The sequence below is a fragment of the Apodemus sylvaticus genome, chromosome 4 (assembly GCF_947179515.1).
Source record: "Apodemus sylvaticus chromosome 4, mApoSyl1.1, whole genome shotgun sequence".
NCBI lineage: Eukaryota > Metazoa > Chordata > Mammalia > Rodentia > Muridae > Apodemus > Apodemus sylvaticus.
In genome coordinates, this window is record NC_067475.1 from 46,641,893 (window position 1) to 46,654,691 (window position 12,799).

At 42.2% G+C, this 12,799-nt stretch overlaps 1 protein-coding gene across 3 annotated transcripts in view; it reads left to right on the forward strand.

Annotated features, from left to right (window-relative positions):
- The window catches only part of Cdc14a (cell division cycle 14A), a 154,119-nt gene that overhangs the window by 15,237 nt on the left and 126,083 nt on the right, over positions 1-12,799 (forward strand). For all 3 annotated transcript variants that reach the window (XM_052179379.1, XM_052179380.1, XM_052179377.1), the window contains exon 3: positions 4,892-4,967. In XM_052179379.1, the coding sequence (XP_052035339.1) occupies positions 4,892-4,967 (76 nt within the window). The remainder of the gene's footprint in view (positions 1-4,891; positions 4,968-12,799) is intronic.

The window sequence follows — 12,799 nt, forward strand, 5'->3', positions numbered from 1 at the left end:
ATGTAATCATTATGAGTTTGCATCAGGACCTAAAACATCTTCTAGTTAGAGGGAAACATCAACAGTAAGCCAAACATTAGCTGGTATCAACGATGCTCTTAAAGAAAAACAAACAAAGATGGGCTGGGGACATGGGTCAGTGGGTAAAAGGCTTGTCTGATAACCCGAGTTTGTATTGCTAGAACGCACAGAAGTGCCCAGCGCTGTAGTACCAGAGTCTGTAATTCTAGCATAGCCTTACTGGGAGATGGTAGGTGGAGACAGGATACTCTCCAGAAGCTCCTGGGCCAGTTAGTCAGTCTTACGCAGACACAAAGAGACTTTCAAACTAGAAGAGTTGAGGACCAATACCCAAAGGTTGGCCCTGGGGCCTCAAATCTCCATGTTCATGGGTGGCACAAATGCAGCTCCATATATGAATATGTGTACACACATACTCACACATATACACACATACACACTCACACACACACACACACACACTCATACTGCACAGGTGAAAAACAAAGTGTTGGCATGCCTTACTCTCTTTCAGCATATTATTTTAAAAGCAATATTTCTTTTGGTTTCACAAGAGCTATTATTTGACTGATATGTTAATGTGTAGCATCTTGCTCAGAATGGGCGGCCATAAGTTTCATGGTGGGACTAGGCAGTGCATGAAAAGTAGTGTTTGTTTCTTTTTGCTGAGGGATTGAACAGTTTCGCACCAAGCTTTTAATGTGTAGAATAAAGTGTCGTGGTGCTTTAACCAACCCCTTAGGGACAGACTCACGGAAAGTACAGCTCACTAGAAAAACCAAAGACATAAGCCCTCAGCTCTGTAAATCTCGTGAGAAGAGCAGGACAGGTTACAGTGTGGGTAGTGTAAATCTAGGCGACCCTGGCAAGTGTTTTCTGTATTGGGTTTCTCTTCCACGGTCCCCTGAGAAGGACACCGCCTTCTTTCTTTCTCCCCCTGCTACCTTCCATACAGTTCAGCCAGTTCTTTGAATTCCTTTGCGGTCAAATCAAAATAATTTGACTTTGGCTTTTTACACTTATTGAATAGAAAAACCTGTTGCCCGATGTTCAGTTTTTAAACTTGTGGACATTCATTGTAGCTAAAGAGCTATAATTTGCCAACCTTGTTAGAAGAAAAGCATGCATTGGTGGGGAGATCAACTTCTTCATTTATTTGGAGATGAAGGAGCTGTGATCCCATGAACTATGTCCACCTAGCCAAATGGGACTGGAATATCACCCCCCACTCCATCACCAAGAGAGAGTGGGAGCAGGGTCTTTGCTTGTCTTTGAGTCAAGATATTTGACAGAATGGAGAAGACACTAATCAATGTTTGGACTACAAGTTCAAGGGAGTTTACTTTCAGATTTTTTTTCTTAAAAAATAAATCATGTGTGAGTCACTGAGTGTTGTTTCAGGGGCTAGCAAAGGAATCTCTCTCTCTCTCTCTCTCTCTCTCTCTCTCTCTCTCTCTCTTTCTTTCTCTCTCTCTCTCTCCCCTCTCTCTCTTCCTCTCTCTCTCTCTCTCTCTCTCCCCTCTCTCTCTTCCCCCCCCCTCTCTCTCTCCATTGTTTCTCTGTGTAGCCTTGGTTGTTCTAGAACTTTCTCTGTAGATCAGGCTGGCATTGAACTCACAGAGATCCTGTGCTGGGATTAAAGGTGCACACCACCACCATCTGGGCAGGGATGCCTTTTTGAGTGGCTTCTCTCTCTTTTTTTTTTGGGATAGTATCTGTCTCTGAAAGCACTTTATTAGTATGCATTTTTTGGTGCTCCACAATTCCTTTATTTGTGGTGGTCAGTGTTGCTTCCATGGTCTTGTCATCTTGATGGGCATATTCCATTATTGCTTCTCACAAGCCAGTTCTGTGACCGTTTGCCTTTAGGTGGCTTTTGAGTCATTTTGATGGGAAATGTCTTCAGTGTTCAGATCTGAAAACTGAAATTTTGATTTGTCACTTTTAAGTACCTAGCTGACATCTGTTTACCACGTTGGAGGATAGCAGATTGTTGAAATGAGGAGGTCTGCATTTGGTTGGCTTGATTTTGTGTTATTGGAGAATACCCACTTACTGTCCTTGACCTTTGGTAGAATAGTTCTTGTTCATTAACCCTGCTTCCAAAAGTGAATTCATATAAGGGGGCTTCACTGCTAAACTGTGTAGCTTTGAATATGAGGTTGAAGTTGATGCATAGTGTTTGGAATTCATGCTTTGTTTTCTTTTTTTGGTTTTCATCATATATACATATAGAATACACAATCACATATTATGTACATAAGTGTTTTGTTTGCATGCATACCTGTGCTTTGTATGTGCAAAGTGCATGGAGGCCTGAAAAGGACATTAGATTTCCTGGGACTAAACTCACCCAGGGGCTGCTGGGAATTGAACCCTGGTCCTCTGGAGGAACAGCCTCTAAACCTTTACCTTTTTCGTTCAGATTTGTACTTTCTTGAAGCTTGTTCAGCATACATTTTAAAATCTGAGATAATGACCACAATTCCACATTTAATGGTCAATATGCATGGCTTATTAGGAAAAAAAGGTAAGGTATGTTTGTTAAAAAGCACTGTCTTGGGCGGGAGAGATGGCTCAAGGCATTTAAGAGCACTGACTGTTCTTCCAGAGGTCCTGAGTTCAAATCCCAGCAACCACATGGTGGCTCACAACCATCTGTAATGGGATCTGATGCCTTCTTCTGGTGTGCCTGAAGACAGCGACAGTGCACCCACATACATGAAATAAATAAATCAATCTTTTTGTTTGTTTGTTTGATTTTTTTAAAAAAGCACTGTTCCAAATAAACCCAAGAACAAGAAAAATCTCTGCTGTAAAAACAGTGTTGCCCTAAGCAATGTAGTTAAGTTAATACTCACTTCTTGCCCTGGCGCTGGGGATGAACCCAGGGCTTGTGTGTAGTAAGTGTGTGCTGGGCCGATCATACACCCCCAGCCCTCATTTTCGTGGTTTTCAGTGGGTTCATGTTTGTATTTATAGCCTTGCATCACACTGGGAACATTAGAAATAAGTTAACACCATACTGGGAACTTTGGAAGTGAATAAGGAACTTTTTACTTGAAGTCATTAGAAGTCTCTTTTTGGGCCATCTTGCCCTTTTTCATGAATGCTGTTTACAAAAGCAGCCATTTTTAATGCTATAATGTAAGTTCTAAACCATACCCAACTAAAGGCCAGTAGTTATCAATCGGCCGACTTATAGTTGGAGTGACATATGTGATTTGGGTGGCACAAAAAAACAAATTAAATGTCTTCCTCATTAAGAGGGTGTTTTGAAGATTTTTTTTTCAAACTTGGTGGTATTTAAGACATTTGTGCTCCAGGCTGAGTTGAATTTAGAGTACTAATGAGCATTTCTCCATGATGCTTTGGTTTTTGTGGCATTGCATCTAGGATAGTCTTCCAAATGTGTAAGATCTAAATAGAGTTCTTGATGGTAAAGCTCACGTTGCAGTTGAAGAGGCAGAACCAACATGTAAAATTCTCCATAATATCTGATGTTAGGTGTACTTTGCTGAAAGGGTCACTGAGATGGTAAGTTTTGAGGACTTTGAGCAAAGCTTGGTTAGGGTCCCCTAATGTGACTGGAAGGGCTTTGTGCAGGTTGCATTTTAAGGTCATCGTGAGGACGCTGAGTGACAAGAGGCGCGGGTATTCTAGGTAAGAGGCCTAATATGGGCGGAGGGTTACGTGAGGAGTGAGAGAAAGGTTTGGAGGTCAAGGGGTGGATGTGTCTTGTGGGATGGAAACCCTGAAGGGGACCTGTCGGGAGACAAGATCAGCTGGGAGGCTGAGAGTGTGCCGTGTTAAGCTTTGGTTGCTGGCTGGTGGGATCATCCTTGACTAGTGAGGAGCCACTCAGCACTGGAAGAAGTGAGATTGAGGAGATGCCCCATCCTTGGGAAGGAGACTGAGAACTCTACCAGAACATGGCTAAGATGAAGGGGAGCTTGGCCTCTCCATCCTGGAAAGGGACCAGCAAGCGAGGGGGGATAATGAGAGTGGTAGCTCATTTGATAATAGAATTGGTTTTGCTCTACCGTGTTTGAGAGGTTTCATGCTCAGTGAGTCGGAAAAGCTCAGGGCTAATTTGAAGGAAAGGTGGTTTGTTGGCATACTGCGGTGTAGAAAGCCTGTCAGAAGGTGGGTCCAACAGAGGGTAAAGACATATTGCTTCCAAGAAACCCAAGAACAGGACAATCTCTGCTGTAAAAACAGCGTTACCCTAAGCAACGCAGTTAGGTATGTGTTTATATGCAGTTCTCATTTCCTCCTCATTGGGTCACCCATGGATTTGACTCATGGCAGTGGATAAGAGAGATTTGCATACAGGTTAGTGACTGTATTCTGGAGAGGCAGGGGAATGGAAGAAGGGCCAATATTGTCTTATAATACAGGAAGTTTAAGAAGAACAGCTGGGGAAAAAAAAACCCACCACAGCACGTAAGATCCGTGAAGACTGAGGGTGTTTGGGAGGAAGACGTGGAATTAGGATAGAGTTCCTGAGCTTCACGATGGAGGCGGTGAAGAAGCAGAGAGTAGTTCCACACTAGTGACTCCACACTCCTTACTCCTTTGACTGCTTTTCGATTCTTTCACCTAAATGGCACAGTGGGGATTTAAAAGGATTTAAAACTCAACATTGCCCAAATAGTTGTGTGTTAAGAAATTGCTTAGAAGAACTGTGGAGCAGAAGGAGGATGGAATTGAGTTCCCCAGCCTGGCGCGGACCAGATCACGTAGGTGTTGAACCTTCCTGAAGATGATTGGAATTTGATTGCAGATTAGGTGAAATTGAAAGTGAGCATCTATATTACTGAAAACTGCGCTTGTACTAAATGCTATTTTATATATGTATATATCTCAGTTTCTATGCAGATTTCGGACCTCTGAACTTGGCAATGGTGTACAGATACTGCTGTAAGCTAAACAAGAAACTAAAAGTGAGTATTCTAGATGTGTTTATGTCTTGGAATGAAAATGTTTAAGCCAGAAAACCTGCCCCAGAGGGAAGGTTTCGCACACACGGGATTTAATTGGATGATTTAGATCTTTAGAAATTTGTGAGAGGTCACCCAGGAGTTGAAATCGATCCTCTGGATTATACCACAAAGGACATGTCAACCTCATTCTCTCTTCAGGACAAATGCAATATGAGCTGAATGAAGTCACTGCAATCGTGATCTAAGAGAAGGCACAGCCTTTCAGATTGCTAATGAGTCTCTATCAGATTCCTTCATAGCTTAATTGTCCCAAAGCCTTCACATCTGCTTGTAGATGCTGTTATGGGGTGATGAAGGAAAGGTCTCATCAGGAGTATAACCAGGCTTTGTTTGGTCAAAATGGAAAAGTTTGCATATTTGTTAAACATCATCTTTGTAGAGTTAATGTCCAAGTAAGACCCATGAATCATCTGCTATGACAGAATGTGGGCAGGCATTCAGTATTAGCCTGCAGCATTTATACCACATGAGATCCTTCTCATTTTCTGTATGCACATATGGATTTTGTCATGTGGACTTTTTCTTTTTAAACTTTGAGTGTATAAGAAAAGTAACATTTATAGTATTAGGATTATTAAGTTTACTAAATGAAAACCAATATTTATATTTTTATTCCAATTTATAAATGGACCTCTTGGATGCTTCAGTTTGGAAAACTGCACCACAATGTATGCTTGTAAGATAGTCACAGACTTGTAAAGCTTAGTGTTTTATTCTCTATGTTGGATCTCTATCTGTCTCTACAGATACACAGAACATCTCTGTGTGGCTGTTCTACAGAACAGTGTCTTATACACATGACTGCTCAATGATTGCCTTTGGTTTTTGGTTGAACTTAGATATAAATATAGTCTGGCAGAGCATTTCCTGTAGATTATATTGTATTCTTTATACATTTACAGATTTTTGTCACCAACCACAATGTGTTACATATGGTCATACAATGACATTTCAGTTAATAATTACACAACACACACAACTATCATACCCAGCTCTTTTAGGAATTAAAGTAGGCGGTGCTATATGGCTTGAAAATGACATTGTAAATTTACTTAAGCAAACAAGAACCAAGCAGCTTGTTTATCTGTAGTTTAGAAAAATAGATTTTTTTCTGAGCCCAAGGAAATAAATAATAATTTTAATATAAAACTTTAAATGATTGAACTAATAATGGAAGGATTATTAATCAGTACTTGAACCTTATCTTTGGGAAGATCTAGGTCTCTCTCTCTCTCTCTCTGTCTGTCTCTTTGTCTCTCTGTCTCTTGTGCGTGCATGTGTGTGTGTGTGGGTGTGTATACATATGTGTGGTATGTGTATGGGGTGACTAGAGGAAGACATTGGGCTTCCTCTGCTGTTCTCCACCTTATACCCTTGAGATAGGATCTCTCACTGAACCTGGGTTTTACCATTTGGCTACTCTGTGTAACCAGCCACGTTTCTGGGCTCTACCTTTCTTTCTCCTCTAGGTCTGGGGTTGCCAGTCTAGGTGGCCAGCCCATCTCCCACTTTTACATGGGTACCGTGGATCCAAGCTCAGGTCTTTATTCTTGTATAGCAAATGATCTTACCCACCATCTATGCCATCTCTCAAGCTCCCGTTTCCTAGTTACAGTATCATGCGGTTGGCATGTACCATGTATTACAAGTAATCATATGTGACCTAAATACTCTCTGGAATTACCAAAGAGAAAGAAACCATTATTAGGAAGATGAGATTATTCATCTAACTCAGTGTTCTACTATAGTGATTATAGAAGAGTAGATGGATGGAATCTAATCTTTTCTTTTTTCTACTATATTCTATACTTAAGAGTTTTGGTAAATGTGTATAAAAACTTGTTTAAATTTCCTTTCATTTGCAAAACATCCTTATGAAAGTTCATTAAAGTTCAGACAGCCCCAGTGACCAGTAATCAGCTATATATGGCTGGAATGACATTTTTAACTTTAATAACATTAATGGGTATTCTGTAAGTTTCTGAAGGATTGACTTTCCAAAACTCCAATGTTAATAAGTCTTGGGTTCTTTCAGTAAACCATATCAAAAGGAAACTCTCTATCAGGAGACAAAAGTTTTCTTTAGCAATCCAAAGCCTGAATTGCTTTGGATTTGTGGAATCCATTTTTCATCAATAAAGTAAGAATTCTAGCCAGGCATGGTGATGCACACCCTTAACTCCAGCACTTGTGAGGCAGAGGCAGGTGGATATCTGTGAGTTTGAGGCCTGCTCTCCACAGTGAGTTCCAGGACTGCCAGAGCCACATATAGAGAGAACTTGTCTCAAAAAAAACCAAAACACTAAACTTCAAATTAAGTTGCTATGCCAAATCACCTTCCTAAGGTCACATCTGTAAATTCAGATGGGAAATCTAAGAGTTCTTACAGGAGGTTTTTAAATACTCGCTTCATCCTGAGTGCTGTCATTTCCTGTGGGGGAAGCTGGTTAGTGTATTCTTAGGAATCTAAATGATAGATAGCGTGAAGACGGGAAGAGATCACAAGGCGAGATCCGAAGCCTTGGAGAGGTGTGACCTGCTCATCCCAGGGGAAGGCGAAACTGGTGTCATTGTTCACGTTCTTACCTTTGCCCTGGGGAGGATCACAGGGGCCTTGGGTTGAGCAACCCGTCTCTGCTCATTGTCCCAGTTGTTTCTGGGCCCTTTTACCTTTCCAGTGGCTGTGGCCATCCTGGCTGCGAGGAAGTCCGACTCTTTGCTCTCCGATTTGGAAACTACTTTTCTTGTTACGCATGCGTCACTCCGCCAGCAGCATTTCAGTACTTTGAATCTCTCCATCCTCTCAGAGCAGTGGTACCTGACTGATGCCTCTCCTTTGCTGTCCGTGGTTTCTCCTCTTGACCGGGGCCAGGGCCCCTCACTGCCATACCTTCTTCTGTGGACGATTTCAGGTGCTGCTTCCCTGGGCATCTCAGCGGTCTTGCTACCCTGAGCCTTGTACTTTCCCCATAATGTATTTGATTTGTCGCTATGGTCTGTCGGATTGATATGGCTTCGTTTTTTTATTGTGCGTGCGCGTGCGTGTGCGCGTGCGTGCTCGTGTGCGTGTGTGTGATGCTATGATGTGTGTGCGGAGGCCAGAGGACAATCTTACAGGAGTCAGTTCTCTTCCATTATTCAGTCCCTGGGGATCAAACTCAGGTTGGCAGGCTTAGCGGCAGTACCTTTGCCTGCGGAGTCATCTTGCTCTCCTCCCTCTTAGCATTGTTTTAGTTAATAACTTCTTGTTAGAATTCTTCTTGTGTGATTTTTAAACATTCACAACTTTATTATTAATTTTTTAACACTGCTTTAGGCACTTTTTTTTTAGTTTGGGAATTTTTATTTCTTCAAGTTAAGATTTTATGATTTTTTTTCCCCATCCTAGTTTTATGCCTGAGGTGCATAGATAATTTTTGCTGTGAGTCCTTAAGTTTCTCATTTCTTAAATGTCATAGGTGTTTTTGTTTTTTCCAGGACAGTGCTTTGAGATGGTGATTTACTGCAAATTGACTGGTTTTTTTCTTTTTATGGGTCCACGCACATTTGATTCCAAGTGACTTTAGTTTTAATTATGTTGGCCCCAAACAAAAAAAACAAAACAAAGCATTATGCCCACTAGCAACAAAAACATCTGCTTGTTTTAAACAGCTGGACAAATTGTTACTAAGGAGTTACAATCATAGGTCAGAGTTTGCTGATTCTGATAAATTCTTCCTGTGAAGAAGCAGCAACCAGAGAGGGGAGACTTGATCTCAGAGGCCTTGAGTACAATTGACAAAGCGTCACTTAGTGGAACGTGTCGTCCATGATTGGCAGATGTGGGCAGGAATGCTCACCGTGGAATCTCAAGGCATCTATAAATCCTGAAATTACATAGACACTTTGGTGTGTACTTTTATTTTTCTTCTGAGACGATTCACAGCTCTTCATTAGTTAGTTCTCAAAGGTATCCTTGGCTTAGACAATGCTAAGAACACTGAGCCACAACATAAATGCTTCAAGGTTGTAGCAGGAGATGAAATTGGCAGTTCATTAAAAAAAATAAACAATACTTTCTCCTAATTTAATCAGTTTAAAAAAAACAAAACAAAGCCTCAAAGCTAATTGAAAAACCTGAAGATGTAATAAAAGTAATACGATTGAACAAGCTTTTCTTAATAGAGTTGGTACGCTGTTACATATCGATTTTACTTTCCCTTGGAGACACAGAAACTTTTGGCTTAGGCTAAAAAAATTAGAAAAAAGGAGACATTTTTTTTCTAGGGCAGCAGCTTAAAAAAAAACAGCTGCTGCTATGAATCAACAGGACAATTACTGTAATCTTGGACCATTTTGAAAGGAGTCAAAGAATATTCTGAGCCATTTACAAAGCACCCCCATTACCTTTCCAGCATAAAAGCGCAGGAAGAGTGGACGTCCTGGGAGAAAGGATTGCATTAGAGCAGAGGGGCCTGGCAGGGGCTGGGGGCTGGGAATGCCCTTGTAGCTGAAAGGCTGGGAGCAGTAATTCTATCCTGGATCCCAGGCAGCCGTCACACTCTCAGGTCATCGTACACAAGACCTCTTTTGATGTAATGACAGACACCCTCTTTCTATAACTACAAAAACACATCGCTGTCTCCTCACACAGTCTTCCTCTGTCTCAAGTTGATGGGACCGGGGAGAAGAAAAGCAAGCTACATTCTGGGCACAGTTCGTGTAGTTTGAAGGGGTAGTGGGACTGTTAACTCACGGAACAAGCACATTTAGAGCTTGTAAGGCTAGATGTGGATGCTTTTTATGCATTCAGAAATGCTTAGGCTGGAAGACCACACACACACACACACACACACACACACACACACACACACACACACCTTTGGAGACAGGGTCTCTGGTAACCCTGGAGTTAACTGCACAGCTGAAGACAGTTTTGAACTCTTTTTCTCCTGCCTTGGTCTGCTGAGAACTAATTTTATGAGTGATTTTTTTTGTTTGTTTTGACCAAATGTGCCATTTATTAATGCAATCTACTGGGTTTGAAACAAACAAACAAACAAAATAGACCAAAAAGAAGCAGTTGTTTTCTTTTGAAATAATAATAAGTCCTGTTTTTATCTTAGCTCCAAACAAAACATGAACTGCATTTTATTTTGTGCAGCCAAAGAAAATGTTCAAGAATGTCCCCTTCCTGAGAAGGCTGGAGGTAAACAGGGGCGGTCCCGGCTGCTCCTGGAAGGCGTGTTCACTTTATTGCTTTGGCAGTGACCCCTGATGGCTGTTAAGGTGCTTTTTGCCATGGTCGTTACTGGGCTAACCTGGTCACCAGTAAGAGAATGAGTGATGATGCGGTGGCCGCCGTGGTCCCTGCACTGTGAGATCTCCTAAATCTGGCACGGTCCCTGGCCTGCTGTGCATGGGCTGTGTTTCTTATTAAGCCATATATTAATCTGGCTGTGCTGGTGTCTTTTTGACTCCAATCGGACTGACTTGCATAGCTTAATCAGACATACTAGCCAAACAACTCCAATTGAGCGCCTTTATCAGGAGGCTGCTGAAGCCACGAGCCGTCACGTGACCCAGGAACTCCGTTTCTTCTAGTTTCGCACTTACTTGCATCACATGTTGCTGTTGGATGCTTACATGGTCTGTGGTTTCCTGATCTAAATGGAACAAGTGCACGATCTGTGTATGTCACTGTCATCTACGGCTTCTCGCATGATCCATGTATGTCACTGTCGTGTACGGCTTCTCGCATGATCTGTGTATGTCTACAGTTTCTCGGGGCTGTCCCTGTGTAAGCATGCTTCACTTTCTCCTACCTCTCAGTTTCCGTGGCTTGTCTTCTATTAATTACGACTCCTGAATGCAACCTTCCCCGTAGCCTTTCATTCAAAGACAGAAAAGGTGCATGTGGCACCATCTTCTTGATTTTTGAATCAGTCTGTCACAGTGTCGCGTTCCCCGCTTGACAAGCACTGTTAAATATATTTGATGATATGCTACTTGCTTATTGTGATTTATCTTATAAAACTTTGACTCTCTGGGAAGGGAAGCTGGTCTGGAAGTCTCTGCAGGTTAGATTACGGAAATGGATAGATGTTCTGCTGTCTGAGGAAACCGTCATTGTATAGCGTGTGTCGTGTTGGCATCCCTGTGCAGTTGTTTCCATGTTTGCAAGAAGCCTTAGGCACTATTTTGCATCAGATCACAAACTGAGATCACACATCAGCTAGAGACAGGGTCCCCCTCATAATGTGTCTCTGGAGCAGCTGCTCAATTCATGCTGATAGGAAAGCCGGGGCTTTTTCAGTCTGGTAAGCAGGCACAGGAGAGTGGTTGCCACTCTGTAGACATGTCTTGTGGTGGATAAATTCTCTTAAAACAAAAAAACAAATAAACAACCCATTAACTTTGAGCAAAGTGCAGTGGCATGCACCTTTAATCCCAGAACTCCGAGAGGCAGAGGCAGGGGAGTCTCTGTGTGTTCAAGGATACTCTAATAAGTTTCAGGGATACACAGTGAGTCTATATTTTTTAAAGACACATTTAAATCTGTGGTCAGCATCTGTGACTGATGAAATGCGCACAGAATTTTGGATTCGGGGCTTCTTTCAGACGTGGAAGGCTCTGACAGTGCCACGCCCAGGCCCTGCGTGAAAACAGCAGGGTTGAGTTACGAGTGCTTTGAGAGCACCTGCTTTTGCCATTTGTCACCTGACCCACTCCAAGTTCTAGAACCTTGGGAGTGTCTGAATTTTGAGCCTCTGGAATAAGATTCTCTGAAAGTGGCTTCATTAAGAGTTCATTGAAGGGCCTCGTTTCTGAGGTGGCCTCTCCTGTAGCGGGTGGATTTGTTTATCGTGACAAGGCTTTCTCAGAGGACTGTGGAAATTATTATTATTATTTGTAATGTGCTTTTAAAAAGTGGATTGCATGGCTTGGAATTATTTTACAAGGGACTTCAATGTTTGTCAGGAGACAGTTTCATTAAATGCTTGGTGTTTCCAGATCACAGCATTTCAAGGGGGCAGGGAGGGCGGCATCATATGTGTGTGGAGCTTTCTTCCAGAATTTACTGATACATATATCTAGTAGGCTTCCCAGACTCTTCTTCACTGAGTCAGAAACTCTGGGCAGGCCCAGTGGCCAAGGCCTTCAAGCTCTCCAGGATACTTTGCAAGCATGCAATGGAACACTGTAATATAATAATAAAATATAATGCAGTTTAGGCTTAAATTTATTTTACTTTTTATTTCTGAAAACTTTTTATGCTGCTGACCTTTTCAGCCCAGGACTTATTTAATAAATTCTGAGCCACAAGACTTGTTATGGCCTCATAATTAAGGTTTACTCCAATTATCAGCCTCAGTGGGAGAGATCTGGATTCCTCCTGCCTCCCACACTTGGCTGTGGAAGGGTTTGCAGCAGGCCTTGCCTGGTACCTGGCTCATGCTCTGGTAAAATGAAGGTTATTATGTTTCAGCCTTGCTCGGGACCTCCGCTTTGAAAAGCTCTCTGCACTGTTAAGCTGGGCCCCTCTGGCCTTGTTCCTGTTGTTTTGGGAAATGAGATATAGTAATTGGCTAACAGATATTTACTGCCGCTGCTGAGAGGGCTGTTTGTCTTCTTAGCTTGAGAGGGTTCAGGAGGCCAGGCGTGTCAGTTTGGAAGATGGAGATCTAAGTTGTGTATCCATCTCCGGGTAGTGGCTGGAGAGTATTCTCCGTCCTGGTCATATGCAGTGGAGTTGGCTTGGTATTCTTTCAGAGACATCTTCCTTTTTGTAT